The 20994-nt window shown below is 58.5% G+C and overlaps 7 protein-coding genes across 7 annotated transcripts; 4 read left to right on the forward strand and 3 right to left on the reverse strand.

The window, feature by feature from the left end:
- Nucleotides 1–330: 330 nt before the first annotated feature.
- Nucleotides 331–1749, forward strand: PSEUBRA_002754 (Protein of unknown function DUF1688; the record flags this gene model as incomplete). The annotated part of the gene is made up of 1 exon (XM_016437166.1): nucleotides 331–1749. One exon carries the CDS (start codon nucleotides 331–333, stop codon nucleotides 1747–1749), a length of 1419 nt encoding a protein of 472 aa, XP_016292650.1.
- A 65-nt stretch (nucleotides 1750–1814) lies between these two features.
- PSEUBRA_002755 (ABC-2 type transporter) lies at nucleotides 1815–5033 on the reverse strand (the record flags this gene model as incomplete). Its single annotated transcript, XM_016437180.1, has 1 exon — nucleotides 1815–5033. The coding sequence occupies one exon, from the start codon at nucleotides 5031–5033 to the stop codon at nucleotides 1815–1817; it is 3219 nt and encodes a 1072-aa protein (XP_016292651.1).
- Nucleotides 5034–5587: 554 nt separating this feature from the next.
- On the forward strand, nucleotides 5588–6976 carry PSEUBRA_002756 (uncharacterized protein; the record flags this gene model as incomplete). The annotated part of the gene is made up of 1 exon (XM_016437157.1): nucleotides 5588–6976. The coding sequence occupies one exon, from the start codon at nucleotides 5588–5590 to the stop codon at nucleotides 6974–6976; it is 1389 nt and encodes a 462-aa protein (XP_016292652.1).
- Nucleotides 6977–7070: 94 nt separating this feature from the next.
- On the reverse strand, nucleotides 7071–7610 carry PSEUBRA_002757 (hemerythrin/HHE cation-binding motif; the record flags this gene model as incomplete). The annotated part of the gene is made up of 1 exon (XM_016437195.1): nucleotides 7071–7610. The coding sequence occupies one exon, from the start codon at nucleotides 7608–7610 to the stop codon at nucleotides 7071–7073; it is 540 nt and encodes a 179-aa protein (XP_016292653.1).
- A 681-nt stretch (nucleotides 7611–8291) lies between these two features.
- PSEUBRA_002758 (Leucine-rich repeat) lies at nucleotides 8292–14630 on the reverse strand (the record flags this gene model as incomplete). The annotated part of the gene is made up of 1 exon (XM_016437192.2): nucleotides 8292–14630. One exon carries the CDS (start codon nucleotides 14628–14630, stop codon nucleotides 8292–8294), a length of 6339 nt encoding a protein of 2112 aa, XP_016292654.2.
- Nucleotides 14631–15556: 926 nt separating this feature from the next.
- Nucleotides 15557–18550, forward strand: PSEUBRA_002759 (Microtubule-associated protein, MAP65/Ase1/PRC1; the record flags this gene model as incomplete). Its single annotated transcript, XM_059464895.1, has 1 exon — nucleotides 15557–18550. The coding sequence occupies one exon, from the start codon at nucleotides 15557–15559 to the stop codon at nucleotides 18548–18550; it is 2994 nt and encodes a 997-aa protein (XP_059321305.1).
- A 385-nt stretch (nucleotides 18551–18935) lies between these two features.
- PSEUBRA_002760 (Histidine kinase-like ATPase, ATP-binding domain protein) lies at nucleotides 18936–20975 on the forward strand (the record flags this gene model as incomplete). Its single annotated transcript, XM_059464896.1, has 1 exon — nucleotides 18936–20975. One exon carries the CDS (start codon nucleotides 18936–18938, stop codon nucleotides 20973–20975), a length of 2040 nt encoding a protein of 679 aa, XP_059321306.1.
- Nucleotides 20976–20994: the final 19 nt, after the last annotated feature.

Below are 20994 nucleotides of genomic sequence, written 5' to 3' on the forward strand. Positions count from 1 at the left end.
TTCCACTATCATACAGCTCTTTTCGACATCGGTCAAGCCCAAGCCAGCATCTCTGCACGAGACCCTTGATGAGAGCAGTGGACGAATGGTGGATGCATCCCTTGACGGGCGGTCATCTCCGGGGTTGATCCGCGTGTGCCTTTTTTGATAGCGAGCCCGAAATCCTGGACCCTGGCGAAACGGATCGTCGGAAGTGCAGGGATTGAAGCGCGTTGATAGGCAGCTCCGGCCGCACGAGCCATGTCCTCCTCTTCAACCCGCCATACCCTCTCTTCAACCCCTCTATCATCCATACCACACTCATTCATCATCTCATCGACGCTACTGATCATGTCAGTCTCACCAGCATCGACAGTCTCACCAGACGTAGCATACCTGCGCACGCTCCCCGCCGTCCGCGAGCGATGCTACAAAATCTTCTCCACGGCAACATCCACGCCTTCTGGCCTTCGATACTTCACCTACGATCCCACGCTTGAGGACGCTGTCGCGGACTACTGTATCGCCATCATCGAACGCGATTTTGGCACCAACTACTCGTCCATCCCACCCCACGGGCGGTGGCGTCACTTTGACGTGGGCTCCATTCCGCGCATCACCACTTTACTCAGCTCCTGGGCGGGCATCCGACGTACCCCACGCCCGGAAGTGCATCCGATGGCCGAACGCATCGTCCACCGAGTCGAAGCGGCACGTCGACTGGTGGATCTGTTCATGGTCAGCGTCCTCCTCGATGCGGGCGCGGGCGCAACGTGGAAGTACGAAGAAAAGAAAACCGGTCTTTCCTACGGTAGGAGCGAAGGACTCGCAGTGGCCAGTCTGGACATGTTCATCGAGGGTCGATTCTGCGGTGAGCAGGAAGAAAGGGAGGTGGATGCAAGACACAAAGTGGATGCGGCAGGGTTGAAGAATTTGTCGCCGGAGGTGTTGGCGATCGATATGCAGGTTCATCCGACGGAGAATCCCATGACGGGGCTGGAGGGGAGGGCCAATTTGCTCGTTCGACTGGGGGAGGCGCTGGAGAGTGATGTTCACGGGATATTCACGGGTCCCACCGACACTCCTGTTCCAGCGACAGAGCGCCGTCCTGGGTTCCTGGTAGACTACCTCGCCTCCCACCCCACGACAAAAACCGCCATTGGCGTCACCGAAGTCTCCTACCCCGTCCTGTGGGAGGCACTCATGTACGGCCTGGCCCCCATCTGGCCTGCCTCCCGGACCCACCTGGATGGTGTTGCTATGGGCGACGTCTGGCCTAACCCCACACTCGCCACTTTGGCAAACAAGCCCCTTGGGAGCGCAGAAAGCATGGTTCCCTTCCACAAGCTCTCCCAATGGATGTGCTACTCGCTCATGGAGGCGATGGAGCAGACGCTCGGATGGCGCTTCGTCGATGCGCAGCATGGAACGGGTTTGCCGGAGTATCGCAATGGTGGGTTGTTCGTCGATTTGGGCGTGCTGACCCCAACACAGGCGCTGTTGGATGCAAGCACGGGGAAGGAGGGTGAACTGCCGGAGTTGCCCGCCGAGCATCCGGCCATTGTTGAGTGGCGCGCGATGACCGTTGTGCTGCTCGATCGGACGGCGGAGAGGATCAGGGCGAAGCTGGGAGTAGGGGAGGAGGTGCTGAATCTCAAACAGGTGCTGGAGGCGGCGACGTGGAAGGGCGGACGTGAGGTGGCCAAGGAGAAGAGACCCGACACTGGAGGTCCCCCGATCAACGTTGTTAGCGACGGAACAGTGTTCTAACCCACGCAGCATCACACTTCACTCGAACGTGTCTATAGAACATTGCATTGCATCATTTCCCCTCTTCACTTTCTCTCCCGAACAAACAGCACCAACCAAACCAAGCTCGCCGCGGTAAACGCCACGAACAGCGCTGCGAGCGTGACAATGTCCGGCAACCAGAACGCCTGACTGTTGAATCCGAAGCTGCTAATGATGCTGGCAGCGGGGACCTCGATGTCGATGCCGTACTTGTGTTCCTTCAGACTCAAGTTGCGGAGTTCGTTGACGATGAGGGCTTCGTAGGCGGCGTGGAAGAAGGACAGATGTTGGAGCCAGCGCAGGTACCAAGGGATGCGATCGCGGTTGATGAGCAGTCCGGCGAAGAGGAGCGAGAACAACATTGTTAGTGATCCCACTAGGTTCGCAAGGCCGGTGTCTTCGACCGCGATGGAGATGAAGAACACCGCCGAGGAGGCAGAGAGCGAGAAAAGGACGAGGGTGAGGATGAACTTCCAAAACTCGGCCACACCGGGGACCAGCCCAACGAGGAAGTAGACGCATCCACCGAATAGAAACGGCGGCACCACCCGCAACGGCAGGATGTCGAACAGCAGCTTGGACGTGAAATACGTCAAGGGACTGTAATAGCCGTTGCTGCGCTCGCGTACGAACAACGCACGTTCGTTGGCGAACACACCTAGAGAGGTGAGGCACGAGAAACCGAACAGCGAGAGGATGAAAAAGAAGAGTCCGAGACGATTCTGGAAACCAGATATGTCGTTGGTGACGCCGTGGTAGAGGACACCGCAGAAGAGGGCGAGGACAATGGCGAGGCCGAAGTGCGCGAACATCAGGATCGGGTCTCGGTAGAGGTTCTTGAAGGCTCGGCCGGAGAGGATCTTGAACTGCGTCCACAAACCGGCTTTCTTGTAGGAGCGCAGGAGCGAGCTCTCGTTGGCCAGGTCGGGGAGGTCGTTGATGACGCCACCTTCCGCACGGCCGAGGAAGGCATCCAGCTCCTTCTTCGTTTCGTTCGAAATGTCGGATTCGGCGAATGAGTTGACCAGGTGGACGAGTTTGCCGCTGCTGAGCGCTGGCATCCAGACGTCACCGCCGTTGGACTGCCCGTTGGCGAAAGCGTTGCGCAAGCCATCGGCGATACGACTCGTCTTCTTGCGCAGACTGCCACGCGATAGACCGTCTCCCACTATCGAGTTGGGCCTTGTTCGCAATTCGGTAGATTCGTCTCTGGAGTTGGTGCCAGTCGTGACGATGCTGGTGTCGTTGCGTGAATGTCCTCCTTCGACATCGTCCTCCGTGTTGTCCCCCGCCGTATATGCTCGACGAGCAGTGAGATCGATCAAAAAGTCGGCGATGTTGAACCCAGGTGGGCAAGGATGGCCGACCTGATCAAAGTAGTCGCTGCAGCGGTTGAAGGGACCGGAGTAGACCACTCGGCCTTCTGCCAGCAACAACAGTTTGTCGAAAAGCGCTACGATATTGGATCGCGGCTGGTGGATGGAGAAGATGACGGTACGCTTGTAGGTCTTGGCGAGCGTCACGAGTGACTGAACCACATTGAAGGCATTGTACGCATCCAAGCCCGAGGTGGGCTCGTCGCAGAAGAGGATGCTTGGACTGGTGACCAGCTCGCAGGCGATCGACACACGGCGCTTTTCACCACCACTGATGCCGCGGCCTTCCTTGCTTCCGCCTGCAGTGAAGGCCGAACCGCCGATGCGGCTGTCCCTGATGCCGAGGATGCCGAGCTCTTGCATGGTCTCGAGGGTGCGGAACTTTTTGGCTTCGAGCGACATGTCTCTTGGCAGACGGAGTAGCGCGGAGTAGAGGACCGTCTCGTAGACGGTCAGCGTCTCCATGAGTAGGTCCTCTTGGTCGACAAAGCCGACGACGCGCTTGTACTCCTGATTCGACATCTTTCTGCCGTTGATCAGGACCGTACCAGAGGTGGTGCCACGCTTCTCGCGGCGTGCGAGAATATCGAGGAAGGTCGTCTTACCCGCACCACTAGCGCCGACGATGGCCATGACCTCGCCTTGCTTGACGGAGCCCGTGATGCCGTCGAGCAAGGCCTTGGAACCGATGCGGTAGCCGACGTTCTCCCAGTGAAGCGCCGCAGGAATATGATCCTTCATCAGGTCGGCTTCCTCTTCCGGTAGCCTGACGTTGCCGAGCCGTACCTCGTCGTCTTTGTAATGTCGTCCGAGCAGCCACAGCACACTGACAGAGATAATCACCAGCAAGATGGCGGTAATGGCGCTGATGGCCACCCACAAGACTGGCTTGTCGGGTGTGATGGGCACTTGATAGCCCGGCACCTGACTGTAGTGGATGCACTCTCCCGACTTGCAAGTGATGAAGATGGCTTCGTCACCAAAGACGTCCGAAATCAGCTGGTTCATGCCAGGCTCCTCGAAGCGACATTTCCTCGCCCCGTCCGCATCGGTCTTGCAAGACATCTTTCCTGGGCCCTTGATCTCTTCCGTCAAGAACTCCGAGATGTCGACACTCCCCGACTCGCCGCAGAGCATACGATCCGGAATGCACTTGCAGCTGACCTTCTTGCAGTCGTACGAGGTGCGGTTGGACGCCTTGCCGATCTCGACTGTCTCTTGACAGTCGTCTAGCCCACAGTAGAAAGACTCGCGACCTCCGATCCAGAACTGAAAATTGCAGCTAGCATCGCTCTTGTCACAACTGAAGGTGACTTGAGGTGGACGGCCGGGTAGCATGTCGACGATCTTCTGGTTAGTCACGTCGCACTGTTGAAAGCTCTGTTGGATAGTGGCGCCGCCGTCGTAGCAGGTGCCATTCTCGCCGAGACGCTCGCCACCCATCAGGAAGTTGGCACAGGCAGCGTCCTTGTTGCAGACGTTGCAGTTGAGAGACTCCCAGCCCTCGGAGCACTGGCACGACTTGTCATCGCCTGGTTCGCCCTTGGGGAATCGCTTCGAGCCATCCGCAGGAGAACCGCAGAGAGGAGAGAGACAGTCAGGTCCACCGAATCCGACAGGACAGCTGCAGAGACCGTCGTACTGGTTGCATTCGCCGTACTGGTAGCATTCGTATGCTGGAAGCTGGCAGTTGAAGCAGTCGGGTGCTGGACATGGTGGGCAGCTGGGCGGTCGATCTGGCGAGCCAGGATTGGATCCGTTGCTGAAGATGGATTGGTATGTTGCTAAGTAGCGGCGGTCGAGAGCTGGAGCCATGCCACGGACACTGCTAGATGCATTCGCCGCTGTTGAAAGGAGCGACCCAATGAGAAGGGCAGAGAGCAGCATGAGCCATGATATTGACGATGAATGCCTTGCCCGCGCTGGCCGACATGTAGGTTTCGCTCCCATCTTGTTCAGAAGCCGCAATGACGGGATGGTAAACGAGTGTGGTGCAAAGGCTTGATCTCGCTATCAGTGCATCGAGGATTTGGTGAGGTGTGAGATGACTGGTCGAGGGATGTGAATGGCGGTAGTAATGGTGCAAGAGACGTGGTGCTGGCTTCGACGCCTGAAACCGAAGAGTTGGGTCTCGAGTGGACCCTGTTGAAGCCCTCAAGTGAAGCTCGCTTGTGCCCTCTCGTGCAGCTGAACAAGCAGATGCTCAGCTCGATCCGCACAAGCCAGCAGCTCAGAAAGCGCGCCAAAAAGGCTCTCCGTCCGATGCGTCAGCTCTGGTGGAGGTAGCTGAATCGGGCGATTTGGCCTTTGGACCAATATCGGTGATGATTTTTTCAGTTCTTCCTGACGCTCGAGGTTTGAGCTTTCCTCCTCACCAGGCTTGAACCCGTCCTTCATCGCATCCAGGGGCACCTGGCAGCAATTTTTACCACACGGCAGTCATGACCGAGCACGATCTTTCAGCCCTGGACGGCCTCCTCGCTGACATCGACATCGAAGAGAGAGGCGACGAGGATCCGCGAGCTGCCAAGCTCCAAGCACTCTTCGAGCAGGCCAAAGCATCATACACGGCCAAGATCGACATTCCCACCTGGTACATCGCGTCCACTTCCAGCACCGCTCCCTTCAACATCGATACATTCGCTGTGCCAAATCCATCCAAGTTGCTCGCACAGCGCAAAGCTGACCGAACAGGATCCACAAATCAGGAGTGGACCGTTAACTACCTCTACACCCAAGGTTATTTCGAGAAGTGTCTCTCCTACGTGACCTCGTTTGCGCTGTCCATGGGCATCGAGTTCCCGTTTGGCGAAATGGAGCCGGTGATAGAGTACGATAGCTCGCAAGTGGCACTCAGGCGGTCGAAGCAGGAGAGGGAGCTGAGCAAGAACTGGGGCATCATCAAGGACGTCGTCGATGCTGGGGTGCGGTCGCTACTCGCCCTGCTGCGAAACGGGTCGACGTCTACGAGGATAGAGGCATGGGCGCCGAATGCGGACGGAAAGACGTTCAGCTGGGACAAGGTCAGACTGGGCACGCTGGCCGGAGGCTTTTTGCCCTTCTGCATGCGAGAAGTGCGTGTTGGAGCAGGCGACACTCGTTCGGGATACTCGGGCATGGTGGTCGCTGCCGATCAGGGTGGACTCGCAGTGGATATGGACAAGCTGAGAGTGCAGAATTGGACCGTGACGCATGGCTTGGCCCTCACGGTCGGTGACCTCGCCCTCGAAGTGGGTCTCTACCGCACCGCCATCGAGGCGCACACTCTCTTCCTTGCCGCTCGAGGTCAGATGTGGCGCGTGCTCCTTGCTCTGGCCAACGAACTCTCTTGCTATCTCACCTCTCTCGAGGGTAAAGCGAAAGAGGGGAGTTTGGAAGCGCTCAAAGTGGTCGTCAAGGCCTCGGTCGTGTCGGCGATGCAAGCCGTTCCACGATCACGCCGACTCGACATCGCCAGATCCGTCCTTGTCGAGCACCGCGTCATTCCCTCTTCCTGGATCGACAAGGTCCTCGTTCCAGACCATGTCGAAGCCAGCCCGTTCCAGAACGAAGACGATCTGCTGTTCAACGGTCTTCTGCAGCCTGCCGATGCACAGGCCAAAGATGGCCCGTCAATAGTGCCAGAGGAAATCGGCATTGCCCTCGTCAAAGTCGTCTTTGCCAAGAAGAGCGGCCTCTTTGCTATGTACGAGAAGTTCCCGACGTACATGCGCGAGTACACGCAGCGATTGGCGGCTGCGGCTGCACCCGATGCTGCTTGGGAGGGCGACTTTGACGCCGCTGAGGAGGACGACACAGAAAATGGCCCACGAAGCGTTCGCACACTCTGATTCGCATCTGTACAATACACACATATATACCCATGCACCATCGCAATGCAACAAGTCTATAAGGACGCTTCTAGAATACATTCCTCCAAGCATATTATCGGATGAGATACCTGATCTCCCCGAGCTCGAATCCCGCCTTTTTGACTACGTCCGCTCTCAGACTCGCCTCTTCCGCCGCCAAATGGGGCAGCAAGACTCCCTTTAGCCCCTGCACCAGCTTATCCATCTTTTCGTAGTCAAACACCTCCTCCAACTCTGCAGCATTCTTAAGTTTGCCACTTCGCAACGCCTTGCTGACCTCTGCAATGTAGGCCTCGAGGCTTTCGAGTGCGTGGTGCATCTGTTCGTGCTCCTTGGTGTGTTGAGAGGAGTGAGCAAATTGGGGCAGCTTCTTGGCGAGGGTTGGGAAGATGAAGCGCTCTTCGATCGCGTGGTGCGTCTCGAGCGAGGAACAGAGCGAGGACGAGATGTAGAGAAGCTGTGCTAGGTTGGTGACCTTGTTCTTGGGTGGTGAGGGTGATGTGGGTGCAAGTGTGAGGAGGAGAGTGGAGATCTGCGAGATGGAATGGCGGAAATGCTCGTGGAAGGGAAGCATGCCGTGGTACAGGCAGTCCCAAGGATCGGCGCCGCCCATCGTGTGTGCGAAGGTGTGCTGTGGTCGGACTTGGTGGTGCTGAAGATTCGCTTGTGGAAGAGTTGCCGAGGGTGCAAAAGTGGGTCGCTGCGAGGCTGCCTGCTGACCGTTGAGGAGGCGTAGTGAGGAAGAGAGGGATGAGGTCGTGGCAATCCGTCGAATCGAAGCCGGTACTTGTAGGTGAACCGAAGACCCTGCGAGAAGGAGCAAGCTCAGCCCGAGCTGGCAGTATCGTCGTTGAGTGAGATGCGGCACTTTGACAGAGAAGCCGGAGCAAATAGTCCCTAGGAAGGGCCGAGACTGGATACTGGCTGTGATGACAATGTGGTGGAAGGACGACAAGGTGTAGACCACGATTCTGCTACGACCTTGTTCGCTGTATGGCCGGGTAAATCTTCTGGACCCTTCAAATCCGCCACTTCTCACTGGCGGTTTTCTGAAAATCACGGATTTAAGCTTTCTCCGACGCAGGTCGCTGCACAGAGAAACGGCAGCGCCTCTCCAAAGCAAGTCCTGGTCGCAACGGCTGGCCATGCTGCGCTTCATCTTCACAGCTCAGCCCGCACGCGAAGCACACAGAATGTGAAGTAGATAGAAACAGATGGCTTACTAGAAATACAGCAGGTGTCTAGTGACACACGAACGAGCTATGCTGGTGTGGGGGGTCGAGGGTCCAGAGCGTCACGCCACGGGAGTTCGGTCAAACCGCCGGCTCTGCACCAGTCTATCCGCCTCTTCGATCTCCTCCTCGTCAATCAATAGTCCGTCGATCCAATTCAGCTTCGCACACGCCATTGCCAGCAGGCCTCGATGCAGCACCCTCCGCTCGTAGAACAGCTTCGGCAGCGTCTTGACAAACCTAGCATCGGCAGCCAAGAACAGACTCGAGTAGCTCGCGCCGTCCTTCGCAGCCCTCCTCGCCGTCTCCTTCTCCAGCGCATCCTTGGCGAGAGTTGCATTCGGGTCGATCGCGTAGTCGGCAAGAGGCGGCTGACGCTTGTGGAAGTACGACTTCTCCAGCAAGTCGATCTGTTCTCGTTGCACCTGTGCTTCCCGTCTTCGTTCTCGTGCAGCCAGGTCCGGTTGCACAATTTGCGCGTTCGGGACAGGCGGAAGCCACGATGCGGCCAGAGCATCCATGTCCGCGCTACCGTCATCGCCTCGGGAGACGGGCGTTGCGGAAGGTGCGATCAGTGGGGCGTAAAGACCGAGCGTGCACGGATTGGTGCGGCAGTCGAGCACTTGCAGCTCGGAAAGCCCGCGAACAGCTGTGATGATCGACTTGCTCTTCTTGACGCGGCATCCCACCAGACTCAGGCGCTTGAGTCTCTGCATGCCAGAAAGACTGGGCAGCGTGGAGATCAGGTTGTGGTCCAGGTTGAGCGAGCGCAGGTTTGGCGCAACCTCGGCCAGGTCTTCTGGCAGCTGCATCAGCTGACAGGCGGACAGCTCCAAGTAGACTAGATTGAGGAAACGCAGTGGCTGGCTCAGCGCCGGTAGCGACGAGGGCGGTGCTGTGATCGGCTTGCGAGCTTCTTGGATGGCAGTTGTCGTCGAAATGCCCTGCGGGAAGGCATTGCCAGAGAGGAAAAGGCGGCGAACGTCTCGTAGCTGGTCTGCAGGCCAGGTGATGGCCGCCTCTGCCTGTTGTCGCATGCTGAGATTGTCGAGACTTTCCAACAGGTCCAAGTTCTGGATGCGGTCCAGGTCGCAATAGTCGGCATACAGGGTGCGCAGCCGTTTTGCCGGTGCCACGTCGAGGGTCTGCAGATGTACATTCCCACTGACGCGCAGAACACGCAGCCTCGGCATGACAGGCGACAGATCCACCATGTTGAGATCGTTGTGGTCGACGTTGAGCGATTTCAGGCGGCGCATGAGAGACAAGCCCCGGATCGAGATGAGCTGGTTGTGCGATGCGTCTAGCGTTTCCAAGCCTGCCCACTGTGTCGTAGCCAGGTTGATACCCTTGAGGCGGTTGCCGGACAAGCTGACGTGCGCCAAGCTGCGAATCTTGTCGATGCCATCGAGAGAGCTGATCGCGTTGCCATCCGCTTTGAGCGTGTGCAGGTGTTTGAGACAGCTGAGGTGCGTCAGCGAATCGATTTGGTTGCCACTGATGTCCAGCTCTTCGAGATGCAGCAGGTGGCCGAACGAAGCCATGGACGTGAGACGGTTGTGAGAAACATTGAGCACTCGGACCGAGGTCGGGATACCGGTCAAATAGCACAGTTCGTTGGTCTGCAAGTCAATCTCCTCGAGTGCTGGGAGGAACTCCTTCAAGCGCACGCATGACTCCAGACGACGACGGCTCAAGTTGATGCTCTGCAGCTCGTCCCAGCCAGGCTCCCACGGCTCGACATCCGTGATGGCTTCGAGCACCTTGTCGTGCGCAAAGTTGAACGACGCGTCGGTCAGCAGCGTCATATCGGGATAGCCGTGCAGCTCGTCGTACGTCTCTTCGTCCTGCTGCCAGCTGTGGTCGTCTTGGTCACCCTCGTCGTGTCTTGTCTTGCGGGGTCGACGCAGGGTGCGGTAAGACCAGTGAGAACGGTTGGCGTCCAGGTCTCGCATGTTGGAAGATGTCAGAGCGCCCGGAGTCAAGACGGCGGATTCGTTGCCGAGAGTCAAGTCGGCGAGCATCTTGAGTGCGCTCGAGATCGCCTGCGTGCGTCCATCCTCACCGCCTGTGTCAACGTCCTGTTCTAGTGTCGATCGAGGTCGCTGACCCGCTATTTTGGCGCGAGAAGCAAGAGCCAAACCTACATCGCGCGCTCGCGTCGCCGACGGCGGGTCCGCGAAGCTAATGGTTCGATTCGGTGTTCCGCCACCTACAGCAGAGTTGCTCGATGTGCTCTGGGAACCACCGTCGAGACGGGCCGCTGCATCGCTGCGGAAGACGGCGGGCTGCTTGAGGATCGATTTCGGCGTCGATACGAAGGGGCCTGAAGCTCTCGGAGTCGGTGTGCCAAATTGCTCTCGAGCCAGTCGACGATCGGGCGTCGCATATACATTAGCGTTTGCGTTATCGCGGGGTCGCTTGGTGCCTGCATTTTGCGCTAGATGTTCTTCAAAGTCAAGCTCGCCTCGACCATCGGTCGACGGCTGACTCACCCCGGAATGGCGACTGCTGACGGTCGAGTCTGGACTGTAAGTGACCACGTTCCGCAGCGAAGAGCCTGATCTTGGCGCAGTGCTAGCCGGCAAAGCTCGGGCAACCTGCCCAACCAGCGCATTCGGTGTGACGCTCTTGTTTTGGGAGTTGCTAGAGGCAGCGCTGGGGATGGTCGACGGTAGACTCTCGCTCTGCGTTGAGGGAGTCCGGGCTGAGACCATATCCGTCGCCGGCGGCTCTTGCGGCGTTGAACTTTGAGCTGCTCCCGTCGCGTGACGGGCCTCTCGGATCGAGCCAATCAGCTGCGATCTACCGGGCTTCGGAGTCAAGTCTTTGTCTTCGTTGACGACATTGGAAGCTGACGCCGGAGGCTGCTCGCTCTGACCGAAGCTTTCGAAGTCTTGGAAAGGATCGCTTGAATCACTCAGCCTGCCATCGGCTGCGCTGACATTGTTTGACGACAGGCCGTCGAGTCGTTGCTGGAACGAGTTGGTGCGGGCTCCATGCTGCGTTCGAGCTTGCTGCTCCTCAAGAGACTCGGAGAAGACGTCTTGACTCCTCGAGAGCTCGGCCGAGGCTTCCGGGATCGTGGGAGGAATGGGCGTCTTGACCATCGGCCTGCCGTCTACAAAGTCGTTGCGAGAACTCGCCGCTGAGCGCAGATCCTCTTGCGATGATCGGGATCGCGGCACCTTTTCCCATCGATGCAAATCCTTATTGAACGTGAGCTTGCCTCGACCCAGGCTTTCGATCTCCTGATCGGGAATCTGGCTGATGTTGAACAGACTACCGGTCCGGGTGATGGTCGCGCCTTTTCCACCCAGATCAGAGATGGTCATTTGAGAGCCAATGTCACCTGAGACGGTCCTCGCGCCGCTACGGTCGACCAGGGTGTTGGAGGAGGCGGTGCGGTCGCCCCGTTTGGCCGGCGGCTCGGGCACTTCCGCGCTCGCGACCTGGGGCTGCGTGGGCAGAGCTAGCAAGGACGACGCGCGAGCCATCGACGCACGTTCGGGGACGTTGTTGCGCAGCTCGACAGCTGAGGCGATGTTGCGCAACACTCGAGCTGGATCCGGCAAAGGTGGATCAGGAATGCGCTCCGAGTCGTACAGGACGATGCCATCCTGGAAGCGGCGTGTGTTGCCATCTTGTTGAGCCTGAGCCCGTTGCGGATCGTCCACGACGCTGTCGTCGAATTCTGATTCGTCTTCGGAAGAGTCGGCGCCATTGGATTGGCGCTGCGCAGCGATAGCATCTAATGTTGGCTCATGCAACGTGATCAACTGGGGCCTCTGTACAGTCTGCTGCACGTCGGCGAACGTTGCCTGCTCCACCACATTGCTTGCCTTGGCAGGAGTGTAAAGTTGCCGACGTCGAGCGATACGTTCTTCGAGTTGACGAATCTGCTCATCGCGGTAGGCAATGGCTTCTTCGGCGAGCTTGCCATCCTGCGCGCCGGGTCCATCCGATTCTTGCTGCACCTCATCTTCTGCGATCGCAGCCGCACTGATGCGACGAAGCAATTTGCGGGGAGACTCGCCCTCCTTGGCAAGGGCAGCGATCCGTCGAGACAAGGACGCTCGAGACTTGAGCGTAGAAGACATGGGAATGTCATACGAGCTGGACTCGGTGATGAAGGACGATTCGAGAGGTAACCTGCGAGACGAGAGGCGCTGAGGGCTTCCTTGTTCGAGCACAGAAGGAACTACATCTTGGCGAACTGAGGCTGGCTGCTGTTCTGACGGTCGTTTCCTGTGACCTAGGCCGATGGATCGACGGCGCCTGGGTGGCGATGAAGGTGGAGGGGTTGGTGAAGACGCCGCTTTACCTTGATGGAAGGAGAGCTCTTGTGCGCTTTTCGCGCCATTGCCAGACGACTCGTCCTCCTCGGTCGCCCACTCTGGCGATGTGCTCCGTCCAGACTGAACGCGGACGGCGTCCTGAAGCGCGCTCATGAAGCTGGCCGATTCTTTGACATAGTCGACAACAGGCTGATGTGTCGAGGCTGGAGCCTCTGCTGCTACATCGCTGGCGCCGAGCATGGGCATGGACATAAGATCGCCCGTCATGACCTTGCGGGGCTTGACGTCGAGCCGAAGCCGTTTGCGTTCGCGTTCGACATCAGCGGCTCGGGGGGGCTGTGGCGCTGCCGTCGGCGTCCTCTCGCTGACGATGTCTTCCAGCCTGGCACGAGTAGCGGCATCATCGTAGTCGAACTTGAAGAGACGCATGGGTGTGTGTGGCGTCGGAGGGCCGGAGAGAAGACCGAGATCAGCTGCAGCCGAGGCGGGCCGGGCAAGAGCTGTAGCTTGCAAGCCATTTGGATGGAGAGTCTGCATGTTCTGCAACGACTTGGACGGAATCATTCCGCGAGCTGGTTGCAGTCGATCTTGCATCGCTGCATGAGGGGTTTGGAAGGTGAAGGGAGTACTCGGCAGCCCAATGCTCAGGGTGGGGCGAGGCGTCGCGCTATCGCGAGCTGGCGTCCCGGCTGCTGGATGCACGGCGGCTCCTTGCTCGTCAGCGGGTGGTGAGGGAGCCTGGTGCTGAATTGCGTCCACGTCGTGTGTCAGTGTTCCCTGCGCCACGACAAGCTCTCCTTGCTGGTCGCTGGATGGTTCTGCCGGTATTGTAAATGGTGTCACAGCTGACATGATGTTTGGCATGGGTTTTCCGGGCGGCGTCGGCGTCTTGAACATGGTCTGCAGTCGCATGGGAGTGAACATGTCGCCGCCGAGCGCTGTGATGCCCTTTTTGGCCTGACCGTTCTGTCCCTTGGCAGGGCTTTGCCAGACTGGACGCAAAATAGGTGGGAGGGAGGAAGCGTCTGCTTTATGTATAAATGTGCCCACAGCCCCGGACGCATCCGAGGCAGCCTTGGGAGATTCAGCTTGCCGTTGCGACATGGCGGTGGTTTGCTGAGCCGTCTGCATGTTGGTGATGCGCGAATTCTCGGCGAGTGAACCGCGGGCGCTCGCAAAGTCATCGGGCGCCGAGTCGTTGGAGGGCGAATCAGAGTCAGAGTCGGACTCAGACTCGGACCAGATGGTGCTGTCGCCTTCTTGGTTCTCTGCGTTGGAGCGACGGACACGGTCGCGACGGGATTGATGGCTGGGCAAGCGAAGGGAAGGCGTGGAGGGTCCAGCTTGGAAGGCGCTGTTGACGGCCAATGACCTGGGCGTGGGAGCGCCAGCACCTGACGGTCTCCCTTTGAGCAAAGCGCGACGAGCCTGATGACGGGCTGCCGAGAAAGCAGGATTGGGAAGCGCATCGGACAGGGCTGCAGAGAGGGAAGGTCGCGATACTGCAGATGGCGTCGCCATTACACCGTTTGATGCTGTCGAGCGTGATGGTGAGCGGGGTCGGCCCGGCTGAGGTTTCGTCATAGAAGCTTCGGGTGCGTTGGCCTTGACAGATTTGGCAGTGTCAGCGGGCGCTGCACCATCGTCTTGAGCTGCCTGAACCTCCTCTTCCGGCCACGATTCGTCCAGATCATCCGTCATCCAATCTGGACGAATTATTGAAGCAACACGTGGCGGAGCTGCTGCACTGGGTTGCACTGCGGCAGCTGCGGCGGGAACAGATGGCGCAGGAGCTGTCGGTGGGGGGTCTTGAGCAGACTCGTCCCAGATGGAGCTGACCGTCTCGTCCAGCTCTACGGCGTCATTGTGGTCTGGCGGTGTCCCTGCCGTCTTTCCTTGCACACTGGAGAAGTTGGAGTCGACGGACGGCGGTTTCCTGGGATATGCGCGGACATCGTGAAGCTGAAGTGTAGGTCGCTCTGTTGCTGTGCTGGCTGCTGAAAGGGGACGCGTTTCTGCTTGCGAATGGAGGTCGAGGGATGAGGCCGATTCTTGAATCCCGGCCGACGCCGAGACAAAGGAGGTGAGCTGTTCCGTTTCCATGATGTATGGCGTTGTGCAGTAAAGAGCGTGAGAAGAGAAGAAGCAGTGATGTCGACTATGGTAGCAACGCCATTGGAGGCCACGCTGTTGCTTGATGGAACGTTCGCTGAGGTGCCAGTGGTGATTCTGCCTTGGAAGGACGCGACGATTGGGTATACGAAGGCTGATAGCGATGGCTCCGCGGTTCGTGTAGTGAACGCGCCGGGAAAAGAGAGTGTAGAGAAGCGGGAGAAGCAATGGAGTGAGGACACGGTGCGGAGCTGCAACTGACGAGGCTCGTCACGATCCGCCAAAGCCTGACCCACTCGCAGCTGCTGAGCGCGAAGTGTAAAGAGCAACGCCGAGACAGGCAGCAACCAACACACCTCGAAATTCACTGCCAAGCTGCAGCCCACTTGGTCGACCCTGCATTTCTCTGTCTAGCTAACGCGCTGTAAAGCCTCTTCCAAATTGCTGCTCTGTCAGCACGTGATCTCCAATCGAACAAACGCGTTCGTGTGAGCTCAAAGCCTTGCCGACGCTATTTTCCATAAAAATCGTAAAATCCGGTTTGCTGCTGCCCGGCCCAGCCAACGTGGCGCAGCAAAGCGAGTCAGCTGCAGCAGCCAAAGTGACACTCACGGTGGAAGTTGACGATGCGAGAGCGTCAGGCGTAGCTTAACTTAATCCATCCATCACTGTGAATGATATCACAACCTCTTGTCCACTTTTCACCATCACATATAGATCAGCTCCCTTCGACAAGCCAATATACCCGCTCCGGCATCACACTTGGCATACGCGCACATCATCGCATCGCCAATCACGGCCCATTCGTATCAGCAACACATTCCGTCGCGTAGACACATACGGCCACACGAGGCTCAAGCCATTAGCCCGCATCGCAAACACATCGAGGGTGCATAGCGCATCCGATCTCGACCAATATGGACGCGGCAGCTTTGGCATCGCTGCTGTCCGACTCGACGCAAAAGCTCATCGGCTTGCACGCTCAGATTGGACATCCTCCCGAAGCGCTGCAAGGAGCATTGGATGCACTCCACCAGGCTCTCAAAACAGCCGTGGACGATCAGATCGGCAAAGTGCAGCGAGAGGCGCACGACCTCAGTGCGGAATGCTCCCGGATTGAAGCCGACAATGCACACATCAAGAGGGCGCTCGGCGACAAATCCACCAGTCCAGCCCTGCAGAATGCCATCGGACAACGGATGGTCTCGGCCGCATCGCCGACGGCTTCCGCTTCAGCATCAGCATCCACAGGCTCACAGCCACTCTTGCAGCGTCGATCACAACTACAAACCGAGCAGACGCGTTTGAAAGCCTCTTACATTGCCAAAGAGGCGCTGCTGGACCGACTCTCATCCAAGCTGCAGACCTACGTCCCACTGCTTGGCAACTTTGTCCAGATTCCACAAGACAGCACACAACATGCAGCAGGCACACTCGACGCCGCTCCAGCGTCCACCTTCCGCGACGTCTCTCAACCAAGGATGGCCTTGTTCGAAGCAGAAATCATCCGTTGCTCCAAAGAAGTCAACGCTAGATCCGAACGCCTCCAAACCAACTTGCTCGAAATCGTACAGCTTTGGTCCGAGCTCTTCCTTGAGCCCGCCAAGCCAGCAGCACTCACCGATGATCGCGTCTTTGAAGCAGAGCAGGTCGGCGACGAGGTCGACTGTGGCGGCAGCACCCTCCGCTTTGATCGAGCCGTTCTCACTCATCTCCAGTTGGAGCCCATCTACGACGACGAGACGCGCAAATTCATCGGCGAGTTTGTCAGCACCGAGCAGCCTGAACGCAGAGATGCGGCTTCCTCCCGAAACACGCAAGCCATCGATGATCTGCTTTCGGAAACACCGACACGCGCATCCCTTGGTGGTCAACCAGCCAGGGATAGCGGCGATCTTGCATTGCAACTCTCATCCAGCAAGTCGGCATCCACGTCAGCTGCGCTATCCCACCTTCTCGAGCCGTCCGAGCTCAACTTGGCACGAGCAGCGGCAAAGCTCCAATGGCTCGAGGCAGAAAAGCAGCGACGCGAGATGCTCATCCAGGAGCTCTACGATGAGCTCAGCGAGCTCTGGGCCAAGTTCGATGTGCCAGAGGAAGAGATGGACGCATTCGTCATGGATCACAGGGGCAGCACCATGGACGTCATCGAGGCATACCAAGCTGAACTCGAAAAGATGAAGCAGCTCAAGGCGCAACACATGTCGCTTTTCATCACAAAGACACGAGAACGCATCGCTACTCTGTGGGACTCGCTCTTCCTCACCGACGAGGAGCGCCAAGCCTCCTTCCCTTCCTTCTTCATCGACGTCTCTGCCGATGCCGACCCCAACCTCGACGAGCCTCTCCCCACGGATGAGATCCTGGCTTCTCACGAGCAGATGATCGACTTGCTCACAGAGCAGGTCCGAGTCAAGGCACCCGTTCTCAAGGTCATTGGTCGCTATCGCGAACTTCTCGATGAGGCGAGGCAGCTCGAGGAATCCGCCATGGATGGCTCTCGCTTGCTCGGTCGTGGCAACCGCGGCGACCCCGGTCGTCTTTTGCGCGAGGAAAAGATGCGTAAGCGCGTCAAGATCCAGAAACCCAAGATCGAAGCCGAGCTGCTCAAGGTCATTCCCGCGTGGGAAGAGGAGCATGGGGAACCATTCACCATCAATGGCGATCGCTACCTCGATGAGCTCTTGGAACAGGTGGAAGGGTCTAAGGAGAATGCAAACCGCAAGAGATCGAGAACCGTGTCAGCCTCGCAGCCCAGCGCACCGCCCGTCAGCGCCCCTGCTAGTGTGAGACGTGGTCCTCTCGGTCCTTCCGCCGTTTCGAATCGAGGCGTCGCAGCAACACCGATGCGATCTCAGACTCCTCACTCAGGCACGATCAAGAAGCAGCGCGTCGCAGCGACCCCAGCAACAGTAGCAGCGCCAGCGTCGCGGATGCCCTCATCAGTAAGGCAAGGAGTGGTGCCAGCATCAGTCTCGAGGATAGCATCGGCCCGGGCACCCATGTCAGCAGCACCAAAAGCGCATTATGCCGCCAGCAACGCCAGTGTCTCCCGACCTCCTTCGTCCATGGGTGGCAACTATCGATCCGCAAGCACCATGTCGTACACCGCCGGCACTAGTAGCCCATCCCGCATCCCAGGTCCAGGTCAGCAACCCGCACCTCGACCATTTGGCGCCGCTGCAATCAACCCAGGCTACGCATCAGCCTATGGCGCACGCAGTATGACGACCGCCTCGGTGGGCCTTGCTGCCAAAACAGTCAAAGCGCAACGCGAAAGCTTTCGACCGCGCCCTTCGCTCGTAGCAAAAGTGGGTCGCACCGCCACCGTCGTTGGAGTAGCTGGCACAGCACGGACAGGGACCGCACCGATCTCGCCAGGCAGAGCGAGTAAGTGGGGCGAGATGGGACCTCCGCGTTGGCCCGCGGCAGGACAGCCAGCACACGGTCAACGCGATGTCTCTTGCATGTCGGTCAGCTCCATCCATACCGATGTCACCACCGTGATCCACGCAACGGCCGCACCGGTGACCCGGGCTGCTGAGCCTGTCAGGAAAGCGAGGCGTGCGCCGTCCATGTCGCTCGAGGCGTGTCTCGCCAACTTGGCTGCCACCTCGACACAAGGCAAGGCTCGATTGGGCGACGCAGGTAGGGATCTCGGCATCTCGTCCATCCGCAGCGTCTCGTCGTCGGACGACATTGTCAATCAGACAGGTGACGTGGATGACGTCGACAGCTCGGCGCGAGTACGAGGATGGAAGGACGGTCTGCGCATTGCCGGTGCTGTTGTGGACGAAGATGCGGAAGACGCCGTCGCCACACTGCCACGGTCGGGAAGCAGCAATTGGGAGCTTATGGGCGAAGGTGAGCCAGGATCGGCTTACCACGCGCATGCCGCCATGGCTGCGTGAGCCATTAGTGCCGACCGCAGCTAGATATGGTAGCCTTCAACTTATACCCGGGCGCGCCTCAGGACTACACAATACACACATACCTGCTACACTGTCGTTTCCTTGCGCTGCTGTATTTTAGTTTCGAATAGACTCTCAGCCACCAAAGGCTTGTCATCCTCGTCTGCGTGTGCCAGCTGTCAAGATGAGGAAGGTGACAGCTGTGGCCTTCAAGAGCTCCAAGCTGACCGTGCGCAAAAGGGCGACACAGCAAATCCGATATCCGAGGCCACGCGAGCGCAGCTCTAATTCGGTTTTGGCGGTTTGGTTCACCTCGACCCTTTTCTCAGTATTGCATTGACCTTGTCTTCCACCACACCAGCCAGCTGAGCTTGACGTCGCCACGATGAAGAGCGTCAGTCGCTCAAGAGCACGGACGCTTGTTACGGCGCTTTCGACATGGCCAACGACCGCATCTGCTGCTCCTGCTTGCAGCAGTCTGCGTTCCCAACAGCGAGAGTACTCGGCATCGTCCCTACCACCCCAAGCTCGCCGACATGGCCGCTCTTACAAGGGCAAAGAGCGCTCCCTCCCGGCACTCGACACCTACTACCGCTCCAATTCGACCATCCTCTCACTGCGCGGCGTCCGTCACCTCACCAGCTCCGCCGCACCCACCCGTCTCGGCATGGACTCCGAAGCGGACCTCGGGCGGCACTTCTACCTCAACAAAGTGCTCGAGCAATGGGCGGCCAAACCTGCCACGCGAATGACTCTCCGCCAACTCATCTTCTTCGGTCGCACCCTCGGTCGTGATCGCGAGAAAATCCTCAAATCCGCCAACTACGTCCGACAGGAACTCCCCGTTCGCATCGCCCATCGAATTCGCGATCTCCAAGCGCTCCCCTTCGTCGTCATGACCAACACGCATCTGGAGGACGTTTACCAAAAGTATTGGTCTGCATTCGAAACCTTTCGCCGGTTCCCTCATATCAAGAACATGGATGACAACGAGCGATTTGTCAACCTCCTCAGGGGTCTGCTGGATGATCATCTGACCATCATTCCGAGTTTGACCATCGGTATTGTGGAAAGTAGCCACCATTTGCAGCCCCAGCAGCTGGATAAGTTTATGGAACGCATGTTGCGATCGAGGATATCGAGGCGGGTGTTGGCGGAACAGCACATTGCATTGAGCGAAGCACTGGATGATCCGTTTCACTTTTTCAACGAACCAGGCCGACCGGGACACGAGGACGAGAGCGAGGACGCTGTCGGTGATCACGTCGGCATCATCTACACCCGACTCAGTGTGGCCAGCGTGGTGAACAAGGGCGTCAAGTTGCTGACGCAGATGTTTGCCGATGTGCAAGGTGTCACGGCGGACCGGATACCGAGGGTGGTGGTGGATGGGGATTTGAAGGCGAGGTTCGCGTACATTCCAGAGCATCTGGAGTATATCGTGTTCGAGCTGCTGAAGAATGCGATTCGGGCGACGATCCGGGCGCACGTTGGGGAGGACGAGGCGGGTACGGTGAGGGTGACGATTGTCGAAGGACCACCGGAGGAGGATCTGATCATCAGGATCTCGGATAGTGGCGGTGGGTTGCCGGATCTCATTCATCAGCTGGCGACGCCTACGAGGCCAGCGACTGCGCAACCCGTGGCCTCGACTGGGTTCGCGAGCACACCCTCGCCTACCGCGAATGGTGAGGAGCCGGCGTATCCGATCCCCTTCCCTGACATGGGGCATATTGGAGGTTACCCGCCGCGTGGTTCGCGAGCGAGGCTGTTGCATCCGGACGACGAGTCGATCCCTGTGACGCTGAGCGACGAGACAATGCCTCACGAGTTCGCGTCGCGAACCGAACCGGTGAGCTTCGCCGAACCGTGGGCTGAACCACCCTCCTCCTCTCGCCAGACCGTCCGTGGCGGTGTCGGGTCCGCCGGCGGCACGGGCGGCTCAACACCACCCAACGAGTTCGGCACCGTCGGCACCTCCACCTCTTCTACGGACACCTACTCGGATCCCCTCATCGATGCGCTGTGCTCCTTCAGCAACGTTCGAAAGCGACTCGAGATCGAGGCTCGATCGCCATCCCTCCCGCTCTCCCCACCCTCTTCCCCTGAACCAACAACGCCGGCGCACCTCACCCACGCCGGTCTCGGCACACGCTCGCGCTTCGACGCGCTCAAAACCATCGGCAAGTTCAAAGGCACCGTGCACGAGCAAACCAAGCCCCACGCTATGGAAGGCACCGGCCCTGCCGCACTCCACACCGTCCAAGTCGAAACAGGCCTCGGACTGCCCATGGCCAAAGTGTACTGCGACTTTTTCGGTGGCAGTCTCAGTTTCAGGAGTCTGGACGGACATAGTACGGATATCTATGTGCGCTTGCCGAAGCTCGGGACGAATAAGGAGACCATCGAGGAGATCGTGCTCTGATTGCTGGGAATAAGAGTAC

Source organism: Kalmanozyma brasiliensis (assembly GCF_000497045.1).
Source record: "Kalmanozyma brasiliensis GHG001 unplaced genomic scaffold PSEUBRA_SCAF2, whole genome shotgun sequence".
Classification (NCBI taxonomy): domain Eukaryota; kingdom Fungi; phylum Basidiomycota; class Ustilaginomycetes; order Ustilaginales; genus Kalmanozyma; species Kalmanozyma brasiliensis.